This window comes from Talpa occidentalis, unplaced genomic scaffold (genome assembly GCF_014898055.3).
Source record: "Talpa occidentalis isolate TD23 unplaced genomic scaffold, MPIMG_talOcc4v2.1 talOcc4.2003, whole genome shotgun sequence".
Lineage (NCBI taxonomy): Eukaryota > Metazoa > Chordata > Mammalia > Eulipotyphla > Talpidae > Talpa > Talpa occidentalis.
In genome coordinates, this window is record NW_023602079.1 from 325 (window position 1) to 14,638 (window position 14,314).

Genomic DNA, 14,314 nt, shown 5'->3' on the forward strand with positions numbered 1-14,314 from the left:
TCCTCCAGGGGAGAGTCGGCCCTAGGAAGCTGTCAGCTATTTTTCACGTGGCCTGACTTTGGTGTCTCTTTGTCCATCTGATTTATGCCAAACTACTTTATTCCTTATTTGTGAATTTGCGCACGTTCTATAGCGTCACCTTCCTTCAAACACCCCAGAAAAATGCAGGCGCCTCCTAACGCGGTTGTCGCACATTCCCGGCATCCCCGGGGACTTCCGGTTTCCCGGCCAGCCCTGGGGCGGGACTTCCGGCCTCCGGCGCAGGCGCAGGCGCTGGCGCGGGCTGCTCCCTCTCCGGCCGTGCTCCGGCTGCCGCGGCCATGTCTTACGCCGCCGATGACTACGAGTCCGAGGTGAGCTGGCCCTCGGCGTGCTCGGGCCTCCGCGACGGAAACAGGCCTCGCTGGGGGCTGGGCCCCGCGGCGGGGCGGTGTCCGGGCCTCTCCCGGAGCCCCCGGGCCGCGGCCAGCTCTGCCCTGCCCGCGGGGCCCGCACGCCGCGGCCACCGCTGCCGGCTCCTCCTCCGCCGGCCTCTGCCCGCCCCGGACCCCTCGTCCTCCCTCCCCTGACCCGGGGCGGAGGGGTCTGTGTTTCGGAACGGAACCCGAGCTCCTCGTCAGGTCTGGCCTTTGGGCCGGCTCCGCGGGTTCCCACCCCCCTGGGCTCTGCCGTGGTGCGCCCGTTCCGTGTGTGGTCACGACCTGGGGACTCGCCTTCTCGCAGGCTTGCGAGTCCTCAGCGTAGGGATGTTAGGGGGAAAAGAATGTCTTAAAGCTAATTCCATACAGGCTTTGTGGACTCCACCCCCACTCCAGACCAAAGCCAGACACTGGAAACTCCAAATCCCATCACCACCAAAGGGAAGGTGGCTGGGACCGGCTGCCCTATAACAGGGGCTGTCGCCCCCCTTTGCCTCTGGAGTCCCCTGCTGGGCACACAGACCGGAGAAAGAGCGTTTGGGATTCACGAATTGATTACTGTACCTGTTTGTCTGTCTCTCTTTACTAGGCTGCTTATGACCCCTATGCTTACCCAAGCGACTATGATATGCACACAGGTGAGAACATGGGTTTGTCTGGCAGCCGGGGACTGGGACCTTTATGAGTGTCTTGGAACAGCTCTGAGGGGCACCTGTTAGAAACTGCTTCTTGATGGCTTAGATTTGGAGGCAGCTACTAGCTCCCAGCTGAAGGGAGGTGTCGAGCCTAATAAAACAGACCTTTTTCCTGGCCGGCCTGAGAGTTTCAGAAGGGAAGGATGACTATCTTGGCTGTGGTTTCCTTGATCCAACTGTTGGCTGAAGAAGAAAATCTTAGGGAAAATTAAAGGGAGTCAAACCAAGCCCCACTGAAATCTTTTGGGAAAGTTTTTGAGGTTTTTCTGCAATGTTAACCTTGAGTTTACATAGGCTTAGTGCCATGTGTTGCTCTGGGTACTTTGTATGAAGTATTTCATTTAGTCCTTAGAAAACTTTTCTAAAGCATATAAATTAATGTTGTTTCCATTTTAAAGAGGAGAAAACTGAGTACAGTTTGATAATCGCACCAAGCTATACAGGTAGAAAATGAGTCATTTATTCAAAATATTAAGTAGCTACTACTTCCTCCCCCTTTCCATAGCTATCCCCCCTTTTCCAACACGCAGGTAACTGTTTAGAGGCCCTAAAGAAACACCTGGGTACAGGGCAGACAAGGCTCTTGCCTTCCTACACTTTAGGTTTTTTTCATATAGTGGTAAATGTTCTGAAGAAACCAGCTGATGAGATTGGGAATGATTGGGAGAGGATTATATCTCTGGATGTTTAAAAGGGAATTATACCTGATTTTATAGATTCGAGTTCACGATGGGGGATACTCTTGTCTTTTTTTTGTTGTGTTTGTTGCGGGTTTGAAAACACTGTGGAACATATTTATTATACCCTCTTCTAGGAGATCCAAAACAGGATCTTGCTTATGAACGTCAGTATGAACAGCAGACCTACCAGGTGATCCCTGAAGTGATCAAAAACTTCATCCAGTACTTCCACAAAACTGTCTCAGACTTGATTGACGAAGGTGTATGAGCTACAGGCCAGCCGGGTCTCTAGTGATGTCATTGACCAGAAGGTATATGAGATCCAGGACATCTATGAAAACAGGTACTGGCCTTGACTGAAATGACCCTTTCCAGGGAGGGGAGGGGAGTGGTTTAGTGACACAAAAACGGTGATGTTTAGATCCCTGGTCAGCTTGACTATGCCCTTTCTGTTCAAGGCTTAAGAGGATACTGGCCCATGAGGTGCTAGATGACTGGTTTCTGCCTGGAGAGGGTGAATTGTCAGGGCTTGACTGTACGTATTCCAAACAAACAAAACCAGTAAGCATGCCATTAAAAAGCGGTGATGTTTAATCATTTTCTTTTCGTTAAGAGATTGCCCATAGGGTTTCTGTGACTACTTTGGGCTAGAGATAAGTTAATGTACTGGACTTTCCCCAAAACTTGTACAAGACCCAAAATGATAACATTGCTGTCAATAACTATAATAACATCAATGTATATGGCCCGTATAGATCAGGCAGTGTTCAGAGGTTTTTTTCTGTTTACTTATTTACCCTACATAGTAAAGTAAAGTAATTACTATTGTTTTTCTCATTTATGTGTAAAGAAACAAAGCGTAAGAAGGATAGGTCACATCGTTAGTGAAGTGGGTATGCTAAGTTTTGAACCAGCATAATCTGATAGAAGAGCCTAATTTCTAAAATGAACCATGCAACTTTTTTTTTTTTTTAAAGATCTATTTGGGCCTCCCGGGTGGCGCAGTGGGTTGAGTGCCGCGCTGCGAGGCTGTCTGCAGCCTCTGCAGTGCCAGTTTGATCCCCGCCGGCTGGAGAGAATCCCACACGACGCAGCAGACCTCTCCTGTCGCGCCCACTGCTCCCCTCAGCAGTGTATTTCTGTTGTCTGCCTGTTTTGCTCCCTGCTCTGTCTCTGGTGAATACTCTCACCCTCCTGCGCCTCTGGCCTGTACCCCAGCTCTTGTATAAAAATAAATCTTAAAAAAAAAAACACATTTATTTGTGCATACAAGAGCTGGGGTACAGGCCAGAGATGCGGGGGGTGAGAGGATTCACCAGAGACAGAGTGGGGAACAGAACAGGCAGATTGACCGAAGTACACTGCTGAGAGGAGCAGCGGGTGAGTCAGGAGAGGTCTGCTGCGCCTTGCGGGTTGCTCCTTGGCTGGCCAGGGATTGAACTTGTGCTGCAGAGGCTGTGGACATAGTGCGGTGCTTAGCCCCTTGTGCCATCAGGGAGGCCCCTAAACCATACAACTTCTCAATGCATAACAAGCTTTAAGGTTCTGAGGGGTGGTTCTAGGATAATGGACATTGGATGAGAGGTCAGTTGTGGTTGGGGTAGTCAGGAAAGTCTTCACCAAGGAAATAGAGGTATGGGTGGACAAAGCAATAATTAAAGGTTTATTGGGTCAGTGAGTAAGAGTTAATTCCTTGAACTGTATTTTCTTCATCCCTGAAGTCTTTTGGTTAGAAGCATATAGGCCAGCGCTGTCCACCAGAAATATAATGCTAGTCTTATGTAACCAAGTGTTTTCATCTCTATGTGGAAATAAGAGAAATTGATTTATAGAGAATTAATTTTATTCACTGTATCTAAAATACTTTGTGTAACTTTAAATTTTTAATGAGATTTTAACTTATTTTTCCATACCATGTCTTCTAAATCCCATATTTTATTTAAATTCCGTATTTTAAATATAGCTAAAGTTCATGGCATTCAGGCAGGAGATGATCTTGAAGAGCTTAGTGGGTACCTATGATACCCATCACTGTGTTAAGACAGGCTCTCTGATTTGCATCCAGAAAAAATATTTTTGGTAATTAGGAATGGTGATGGTTGTAATGACATTTAATGTGGTGATCATTTTACAATATATAAAAGCATCAAATGAATATGGTGCATAAGTTAAAGAACAAAAGTTGTGTCAGCTGTAGAAGTTGGGTTGAGAAAAGTTGTGGCCATGGAGGGCCCTGGCTCCGATTCTGTTTTGGGGACATTTTGTCCTGTATGAGCTTGAGTCCTTACCTGTGAAATGTGAGCGCTGCTCTCAGGTCTTTCCTGTTTTAAAATTCTCAAATTTTTCTGCTTGGTTTTCAGCTGGACTAAACTGACCGAAAGATTTTTCAAGAATACACCTTGGCCTGAGGCTGAAGCTATTGCTCCACAGGTTGGCAATGGTAGGTGTGAAACTCTGTTCCGTGCGCTGGAGGGGATCCTATGACTGGGGGCTGTTCAGAAGCTCAGGATGGTCTGTGTCTGTTGTGCTCATCGTTTCATTTTCTGAATAACTTGCTGATTAAGGCTGAATAAAATATGAAGAGGGGACAGCTCTATCACGTATGGTAAAAGTTGAGTCTAAGATCTTTGTCTTATTTTGTTTCCATTTCTCTGTGCAGTGTTGGGGGTCACTACAACCACTCTGAAATGGGATGTCTGGCCTCTTCCTACTGTCAAATCTTCTGATGGTTTCTTACATGTGGTGTGAAGGAGGAGGATCTGCCTCAGGCTTGTGTGTGTGGAGATCCGTCTGGCACAAGACGGAAAAGACCGTTCTTTCCCCATTCCTCTTTGCACCCTTGATTTCTTTCAGCAGAGTTGTGTATTTTTCAGTGTACCAGACTTGATATAGCTAACATTTTTTTTTTAGTTTCTACTTTTATCATCATTATGGTTTTAGAACTCACTGTCAGATTATTTTCTGTGTTCAGACTTTATGCTCTGTTAAATATTTTGCCTCTGAAGGTGTAATGTCGTGTATACTAAGAGCAGTAACTGTCTTCTCTGTGTGTGTGTGTGTGTGAGAGAGAGAGAGAGAGAGAGAGACAGAGACAGACAGGTAGGGTTTCACAGAATGTTAGTATAAAAGATTTGGTAAAATCCCCTTCACTCCTATCCCCACGCCTTCAATTTTACTTCTTCTCTGGAAACATCTAGTATTAACATTTTCTGGTTTATCCTTTCTGTGATACTCTGTGCATGTTAAACAAAAAGGAGTAATTTCTTTTTTCATAGAATAAAATATTTTTAGTCCTCTTTTTAACAAGTTAGCTTTTAGAAAGTATTCTGCATGCCCCGGATTCCCAAAACTACCTCCCAGGCTTGGTGATTTGCTAAGAGAACTCACAGGACTCAGCGTATAGTTCTGCCCACAGCTATGAGGGTGCCCAGCAAAAGGCTACAGAGCAAAATCATCACAGGGAAAAGGTGGACAAGGATGAAGTCCAGAGGAAGCCATGGGGTTTCATGGGGTTGCATGGAGTATGCTTTGTTCTCACACTAGGAATTGTGACACCGGAAGTACCAGAGAAGCTTATCTAGGTTCCCAGTTACCAGCTGGGGACCACCTTCTCTGGCAGGGCTTCCTAAGGACGGTGGTTTCAGACGGGCTGTGTAATTCTCCTGCTGCCAGCATGATTTTTCCCTTTGTTCTTTCCAGCGGTTGTATAATAGTAGTAGGATAAGTTGCTTAAAGTAGGATTTCTAAGTCAAGGATTATCCATGTATTTGCAGTTTCGATAGTGTCAGTGCCTTCGTGGCGCTATTGCTGTTTACTTAGGTGCTGGTGTATTTAAGCAACCAGATGGCAAAAGTCTAGTTGAAGGGAAACAAGTCTGGATATGAGATAAGAGGTTGAATGAGTAAAATAAAAAGTAATAAATTTTCTCGATGCCTGTGTCCTTGGGGTATAAATCTTAGAGTTTAAATGTTGTTTAGTCTTTAAAGTGTTTATTCCTTTATTTCCCCAAAGGACCAAGACTGGCAGAAGATCTAGTTTTGTGGATTACTAAAGGACCCTTCTCCCTCTGCCTTCTTTTTCAGATGCTGTTTTCCTGATATTGTACAAAGAATTGTACTACAGGCACATATATGCCAAAGTCAGTGTGAGTGTCTAAATGTTGCTGGCAGGTTTTAAACTGCTGCTGTTGTCCCGGGTCACAGTCATTAGCTCATGTTGCTTCAGTGTTTTCAGAGGGAGCTGCAGGTTTCCCAGCATTCTCCTAAGAGGCGATGGGGGGAATGGCTGAGTGCAGAGCATTGAGCATCTGTCTGAGACAAACTATAACGCTGCAGAGCCTGTCCCTTTCTTATTTCTCCATCCCGCAGTTCTTGACTGAGCACCCGTCACATGCTCTGGGCTGCCGGCTGCCATCTTTATTGTTCTCCAGTGCCTTCTGCCTCTGCATTGTCACTGGGCCTCTTGCCCTCTAGACCTACATGAAGCTGTCTCTGTGCCAGGTGCAATGCTTGACCCTTCCACACATGTACATGTCTCTGATCCTCACATCATCCCTGCACAGATGGCACAGAGGTACAAAGAGGTTGCTGCTTCTCAAATTCATGCAGCTAGGAAGTGGCACAAATCCTTGAGACCAGGCGTGTCTTATTGTGACACCAGCGTCCTTTCTACCACATTCTCCTGACTCTGGGCACTTGTTCTAATCTTCTTTTCTTGATTTCTAAAGTTTAGAACCCCATGTCTCTTTTTTTTTTTTTAAGATTTATTTATGCACACAAGAACTGGGGTATAGGCCAGAGGTGGCGGGGGGGGGGGGCGGTGAGAGGATTCACCAGAGACAGAGTGGGGAACAGAACAGGCAGATCGACTGAAATGCAGCGGGTGGGTCAGGAGAGGTCTGCTGCGCCATGTGGGTTGCTCCCTGGCCGGCCGGGGATCAAACTCGTGCTGCAGAGTCTGCGGATTGCTTCGTAGATTGTGTCTTAACCCCTTGCGCCATCAGGGAGGCCCAGAGTACCCCAGGTCTCTTAAAAACACCGTCTGTATTCTTTACATAACCAATGACATAAACCTTTCTATCTTTAGCCTGTCTCTAGCTCTAGACTTGTATATCCAGCTACCTGCCAGCATCTCTACTTGACTGTCATGTTGTCCTCTCAAGTTCAGCATGCCCCAAACGCGTTCTTATTTTCCCTCTGAACCTCTTCCTCCTGGGTGTATCATCTCAATAAATGGAGCCACTATTCGTTCAGCTAGACTGAAAACCTTGGCATTCTTGACTTTGCTCTCACTTGACATCTGCCTTGTAGCAAACCATATTCAGCTCTATCTTCAACATATTATTTGAAATCAGTTACTTCCTGTCACCACCATTGCTGCTGCCCTATTTCAGGTCATTATCTTCTCTTGCCTAAACTATATGGCCATTCACCTGGTGTCAGTGTCCACTCTTGCCCAATTAAACTTATTCTCAACCCTTTCAAAGCAGAGTCTCATCAGATCTCTCCCTCACAATCCTACCAGAGCATCCCGTCATGTTTAGAATAAAATCCCAGGTCTTAGTAAAGGTCCTGCTTAATCTGGCTTCTGGCTCCCAGTCTCATTTCTTATAGCATTCCCTCTCCCAAACTCCTGGCCATTTTTAGTGGCACTTCGGAGCAGAAAACACTAGCTGATACTGTATTTTTAATTTGGCATAGGCTTTTTCTTATTCACTGCTATAATCTGGTGCCCGGTTGTTGACATGTTGTTAGAGTGTACGGGTGCGCATATGTGCATGCGTACATGCATACCTCACCTCTCTTCCCTCTAAGGACTACTTGAACTGATGCCTGCCTTGGCACAGAGCTGCCATCGTGGTGGTAGCTATAGGAGTTCCTGATGCCACAGTCTCACAGGGGCTATGTCCTGGCGTCCCAGTGAGAGTTCTGGCTCCCTTATGTAATGACAAGTAAAGATGCTGCCATCCTACTTCCCCTCATTGATACTGTGGGGGTAGGCTAAGAATCCAGGCAGCTGTATAAATGGCTTCTTAGGGTCATGGTATCAGAACCCCCAGGTGGTGTGGATTTGCTGGCCCATTGACCTAGATCCTTGTCTGACACTGAAAGACCTCCACATTCCTGGCTGATTGTAGCCAGCGCAGCCTCGTTTGCTCTTACTCCCCAGCCTTCAGGCACCATGATTAATTAGTACTGGTTTTCCTGAAACACTTTCCCTTCTCTAGTGCTTTTCCAGATGCCTTTCTGTGTGTGGCTAAGGTTGCCGCCATGAAATCTGGCCCTTGTTCTGTATATAGGGCCCCTTTGACCTTCCATGGCACTTACTGTCTTCCCACTCACTCGAGTATTCTTTGCATAATGGGGAGAGGGCAATTTTATTTGCGCCTGTTTTCAGGCTTCATGGTAGGCCATGAGTAAAGCACATTTAAGAAAATATCCGTGTTCTGATGTCTCTGTTCTCTCTATAGGGGGACCCTCCTTGGAGCAGAGGTTTGAATCCTATTACAACTACTGCAATCTCTTCAACTACATTCTTAGTGAGTCTGAGGTTTGGCCCGGGAGTGAGGTTATGAGGAGGCCGAGGCTTGACCTTCAGCCTTTGTAGCAGAATTTCAGTGTGCAGGTGGGAAGAGGGGTGGTCTTATGATTTAGTCCTTTGAAGGGAGAGATTATAAAATGCCTCTGTAGCCTTACTGATGAGCACTATCGTTGCCTTGAGACTGACTACTGTGGTCCCTGCAGATGCCGATGGCCCTGCTCCCCTGGAACTGCCCAACCAGTGGCTCTGGGATATAATTGATGAGTTCATCTACCAGGTATTTGATCAACTGTGCCATGATTTGAAATGATTGGTCCAAGCAAGGAGCAGGTGTTAACCATTTTTTCTGTTGTTAACAAGACACCTGGTATAAAAATGTCCCCATTGTCATGCAAAGTATTCCATGGCAGTGATTTCCCCTGTTGTGGTTTTCTGGAGTCAGTGATGTCTGAGATCTCCAGAAGGGAACTTGGAAGTCAGGTTAGTTGAACTCAGGACTTTACCAAGTTCTTACCTAACGGCGAGAGGTGACCTGGCAGGAAAATACCACAGGCTTCATCCACAGGCTTTGGTGTAGGGAGAATTGGGGGCTACCCCGGTGTGCTCATAACAGTCACTTGTTGCTGAAGCTCTTCAGACCTCACTTTCCTCACCTGTGAAACAGAAATGTTGTATCTCTCAGTTGAGGGAGTAGTTACTTGATATCTACTAGATTGGAATAAAGTAGAACATTGTCAAAACAGAAATATTACTTTCTCGAGAGCACTGTTGCTGAAGGTCCATGAAGAACAGAGCCATGTGTCCATTAGAGTAGTGAGGGAGAAGCTCGAGTTTTGTTAGTCACTAACCCTGGACCTTGAGCAAATTAATCATGTTGTGTCTTGATTTTTTTTTTTTTTTAAGATTTCTTTATGCATGTAAGAACTGGGGTACAGGCTAGAGGTGGGGGGAGGGTGCGAGAGGATTCACTCAGAGTCAGAGTGAGGAACAGAACAGGCAGACGAAATGCACTGCTGAGGAGAGCAGAGGGCGAGATAGGAGAGGTCTGCTGTGCTATGTGGGACCCTCGCCAGCCAGCCGGCCAGGATAGAACTGGTGCTACAGAGGCTGCGGACAGCTTCACAGCTTGCTGCTTAACCGCCTGCGCCACCAGGGGAGGCCCTAAGATAGCTTCTTGAAATTAAAAATAATGTACAAAGGCCTCCCCTGGTGGCGCAGTGGTTGAGTGCTAGGTTGCGAGGCTGCGTGCAGCCTCTGCAGCTCCAGTTCGATCCCCGGCCACTGGCGAGGGTCCTACAAAAAAAAATAATAATAATGTATAGGGGGCTTGGCATCTGTAGATAGAGCAGTCAAACCCTTGCCTTTCCCCGGCCCGGAGTTCTGGACACCGCCCACCTTCAGCCTTGTGCGCGCGGCTGTCACTCTGGGTTCTGGGCCAATGCTCCATCTTGCCCTTTTCCTCTCCAGTTTCAGTCGTTTAGTCAGTATCGCTGTAAGACTGCAAAGAAGTCAGAGGAGGAGATTGACTTTCTTCGTTCCAATCCCAAAATCTGGAACGTTCACAGTGTCCTCAATGTCCTTCATTCCCTGGTGGACAAGTCCAACATCAACCGGCAGTTGGAGGTGTACACCAGCGGAGGTGAGTGCCGCGGGCCCTCCGGCCCACCTCAGTGGAGACTGTGGGCCGTGAGCGCGGGGGAGGTGCCACCTCCTAGGAGATGCCCGGCTGCAGCTGCTCCGTGGTGTTGGGTGTGAGCCGTAGCCTGAGTGCTGAGCTGAGGGGCTGCTGAGCTCGGGAAGTCTGTTGGCCGGCAGGCTGCACCAGTGCTTCCTGAGGTGTGACTTTGTCAACATTTCTACATCTCCAGGACTTCTGTTCAGTAAGAGATCAAACTTTTTGGTGTCAGGGTCACTTTATATTCTTAAAAGATTGAGAATCATAAAGTTGCTCTTTGTAAGAAATGTTTTTCAGTTAGAAGAGTGGCGTGTTTACAGATCTTTCATGTCTGACTTCAGCGAAGAGTTGAATTCTCATTTCTGCTTCCACAGCCAACCTGTTGTAATACACTGTTCAGGTTGAAGACTGAGGGGAGTCTGGCCTCGCAGACTTTAGTTGGGGAAGGGAAGAGTATCTCAGCTGCCTCCAGGTGGTGCTTTCCTCCAGGTTGGTTGCAGTGAGGAATCTGAAATCCAATCAGTGAATTTTTACTCAGGGTTGTTAGTCTGTCCTGCATCTTCAGTGGATCTTTTACCCAAGCATGTTTGCAAAAAGTACTGGTTCCTTGACTTCCAAAGATTTTCCAAATGTTGACATGTTTTCTTATAATTTTTAAAACCACTTTTGTTATTTAACCTCGGACATCATCACTTCAGTCTTTATTAGAGACTGTTGGGCTTGTAGTGTCAAGTAAAAGTTTTATAAAATTGCTGATTGTGGCTTCAAAGCTCCAATATTTTGATGGCAGCAAACATTGTTTTCATTGAAGTGTAACAGACTCGCTCATTCACGTTTGAGAGAAAGTCTGCTGTATACCCAAGTCAAAGTATATGGTTGTGTGTTAAATGTTCTTTCACATAAAAGTGGTGTTTTATGGAAAAAATGGGGTTTTTTTTAACTGTAGTGCCGGTGAAGGGCTCAGTGACTGCCAGGAGAGTTTGTTGCCTGACTTATGACCAAGTTGTGGTCGTTTCACCCAGCGCTGTCTCTGCATCACCAGTGCCAGTGTCAGCTCGGCGGGAGAGGCAGAGAGCTGCTTAGTGCTAGTAGGACAGTAGCCTTGACCTCGCGGGACCTAGTGAAAAGAGGGGCTCTCACGTAATCTCAGGTGTGTCGGGACCCTTCCCCACAGTGGACTACCATCTCCTCGCAGCTGTTGGTAGGTTTAGGGTTAGCCTCAGGTCAGGCATGCTGGTTTTGGTATTTCTTTAAGGCAGACCTGCTTCCTGTTGCAGAAGGTTGTACGGCCTGGCGGCAAACAGTTCACAGTGACGTTCACAGGTCAAGCTTGTCTGTGTTCTCCTGCCCCTGCTGCAGCACTGGCTGTTTCTGTCTCTCTCAGGAGACCCCGAGAGCGTGGCCGGGGAGTATGGGAGGCACTCCCTCTACAAGATGCTGGGCTACTTCAGCCTGGTGGGACTTCTGCGCCTGCACTCGCTGCTGGGGGACTACTACCAGGCCGTCAAGGTGCTGGAGAATATTGAACTGAACAAGAAGGTAAGTTCCTGTTTGCCCGGCCCCTCCTCCTATGCCTGGAGGCCGGCTGCTTGGGGAGAAGTTTGTTAGGGCAGATTGTAGGGAGAAGAGAAGGGAGATGAGAACTGGGGAACCATTACAGGGACAATCTTAACCTGGACAAGGTTGTTTCTCTTTGCCGTTTGCATTTAAACTGCTGTGCCGTCTTTGGTTCTGTTTGCAGAACAGAATGCTAATGGCGGATTTTTACTATTCAGCTTTCGCTAATCAGAAAGACTGGATAAGGCTCAGTTCTGAGATGATACAGGTACTGTTACAGTTAGCTGTGGTAGTTTTTTCCTAGCTATTGAAAAATAGGTACCTTTTTGTTTGATGTGTTTCTCTTATTTTTCTGTTCCTTTTTCGGGCATATTTGAAAAACCAAGGAGTAGAAAGCAAGGGAGAAAAACTGAGGTGTAGACGGTTTTAAAGCTGATAGAGATTCAGGGTTGCCTGGTCTGGTTCCTTTCTATCATAGGTTAGAAATGGAGGCCTCGGGCCACGTGGCTGCGCTTGGCTTCCTCTGGGTGGGAGCGCCCAGTGCTTCCATCTCAGCTAGCTGTAAGCTCCATGACTTTCCTCTCCTCTCTGGGATGAATGAGTGTGTCTTCCACTCCCTCCCACAGAGCATGTATTCTCGCGTGCCCGAGTGCCAGGTCACCACATACTATTATGTTGGTTTTGCGTATCTGATGATGCGTCGCTACCAGGATGCCATCCGCGTCTTTGCCAACATCCTCCTCTACATCCAGAGGACCAAGAGTATGTTCCAGAGGACCACGTACAAGTATGAGATGGTAAGGGGCCTCTGCCCAGAAGACTCCTTGGCACCTGTGCCAGAAGTTTTTGGTAAATCCCAAATATAGTTTTGCTATTTTATATGTTTTTCAACACGATGATTTCCCCCTGGCTAGCCTGCTCTTAAGAGTCTGTTGGGGTGCCTGTTACTTCAGAGGATAGCACCTTGATAACGGGGACAGTCTCTTCTGTTTCCTTTAATTCCTCAATAGTACCTGCATTGGTTTGTTTGGCAACAGTTTGCTAAATGGCCACTGGATTGTAGGTGTTAAATGAATTACATGTGGTTACTGTCCACAAACAGTTTGCCATCTGGGAAGGTGAGTTCAAGAAGCCTAGCGTGGGGTGGAACTTTCTAGGCAGAGCAAGGTGTTGAGACCAGAAATCAGCACAGTAAACCATTTTGACCTGAGGGCAGGACAGAAGTTGAATCGGGTGTTAAGATTCTAGGAGTATAGCCTTATTACCCAGATAGAGTTTTGGGTCTTTGTAGGCACTGAGGTACCACCAGAGGTTTCTGGGTAACTGGAGGAGTGACCTGTGTGGGGCAGTGGAGGATGCAGAGGGCAGCTGAGGAGGATCTGGAATTGGGCCAGAAGTTGAGTGGCGGAGGACTGGGGAGGTTGACGGTGCGAGACAAAGGGGCTTGTCGTGAGGACCTCAGGAAGTGCAGTTCTGAACCTCTGCCATCTCCTGGCCCCAGATTAACAAGCAGAACGAGCAGATGCACGCGCTGCTGGCCATCGCGCTCACCATGTACCCCATGCGCATCGACGAGAGCATCCACCTGCAGCTGCGCGAGAAGTACGGGGACAAGATGCTGCGCATGCAGAAGGGGGACCCGCAGGTCTACGAGGAGCTTTTCAGCTACTCCTGCCCCAAGTTCCTGTCACCCGTGGTGCCCAACTACGACAACGTGCACCCCAACTACCACAAGGAGCCCTTCTTGCAGCAGCAGGCCCAGCTCTCAACCATCCGCAGCTTCCTCAAGCTGTACACCACCATGCCCGTGGCCAAGCTGGCCGGCTTCCTGGACCTCACCGAGCAGGAGTTCCGCATCCAGCTTCTTGTCTTCAAGCACAAAATGAAGAACCTGGTGTGGACCAGCGGTATCTCCGCCCTCGATGGCGAGTTTCAGTCCGCCTCTGAGGTGGACTTCTACATTGATAAGGTAAGCTGCCCCAGCTGGCTCTCCGGGCGCTCTGCCTGTCGTCGGGCAAGCGCCTGCAGTCCCGCAGTCATGGCTGTGGGCGTTTGGCAGGTAGTAAGGATGCTCCATTCACATATGTTTGGGCTCCTCACAGGGACTTCAGCTTGTCTTAAACCAGTGGACTGGCATCTTTCATCTTTTCTGGAATATTCTTAGTATCTCTTCAATTCTATTTTTGTTGTATTCTCCCTTGGAAGTTCTTATTTAATGTATGTTAGACTCCACGTCTCCCAAGCCCTTCGTCCATCCTTTTTTCTCTTATATTTTGGGTAATTTTTTAGACTGTTTTCTGATTTAATTCATCTCTTCAACTCTATTTTTGCTTTCTTTTTTTTTTTTTCAATTACAATGCAGTGTTTCCTCGTGGACTTGGTTATTTTTTACTATGTAGGTCCATTTTCCTTGAAAAACTACTTGTTGGTATTGTCTAAAGCACCGGCTGAATGTTCATTCCCCTAGAGGGGATTGCTTTGCCTCTTCCCAGAGCCTGTGGTGATATTCTTGCTCTGGTCCCTCGGTCGACTGAACTCATAAACCTGTGGTCCCGGCCAGCCAGGTGGCAGGCCCTGCTGCCCACGGGGACGGAGGCTTTGTCCTGGCATCTCAGGGATCGTTGCTGTTCTCCATGCTCCTCCCTGCTGGGCTAGCCTTGCTTGGCGTCAGGAAAGGGGTGGCAGTTCGCTGCTGCTCGTTTGTCTTTACTTTGAGGGTGGAGTCCTTGGGTCTTAGCATGACAAGGA

General features: G+C 47.6%; 1 protein-coding gene across 1 annotated transcript; it reads left to right on the forward strand.

Annotated features, from left to right (window-relative positions):
• Nucleotides 1-310: 310 nt before the first annotated feature.
• LOC119253816 (eukaryotic translation initiation factor 3 subunit L-like) lies at nucleotides 311-13,745 on the forward strand. The gene is given in 13 exon segments (XM_037521096.1): nucleotides 311-353; nucleotides 1,009-1,057; nucleotides 1,929-2,049; nucleotides 2,051-2,137; nucleotides 4,155-4,234; nucleotides 5,877-5,938; nucleotide 7,830; nucleotides 8,264-8,332; nucleotides 8,538-8,611; nucleotides 9,802-9,973; nucleotides 11,394-11,548; nucleotides 12,193-12,363; nucleotides 13,068-13,745. Coding segments are annotated over 13 exon segments (1,737 nt in total). The 5' UTR covers nucleotides 311-320; the 3' UTR covers nucleotides 13,731-13,745.
• The last annotated feature ends 569 nt before the right edge of the window (nucleotides 13,746-14,314 follow it).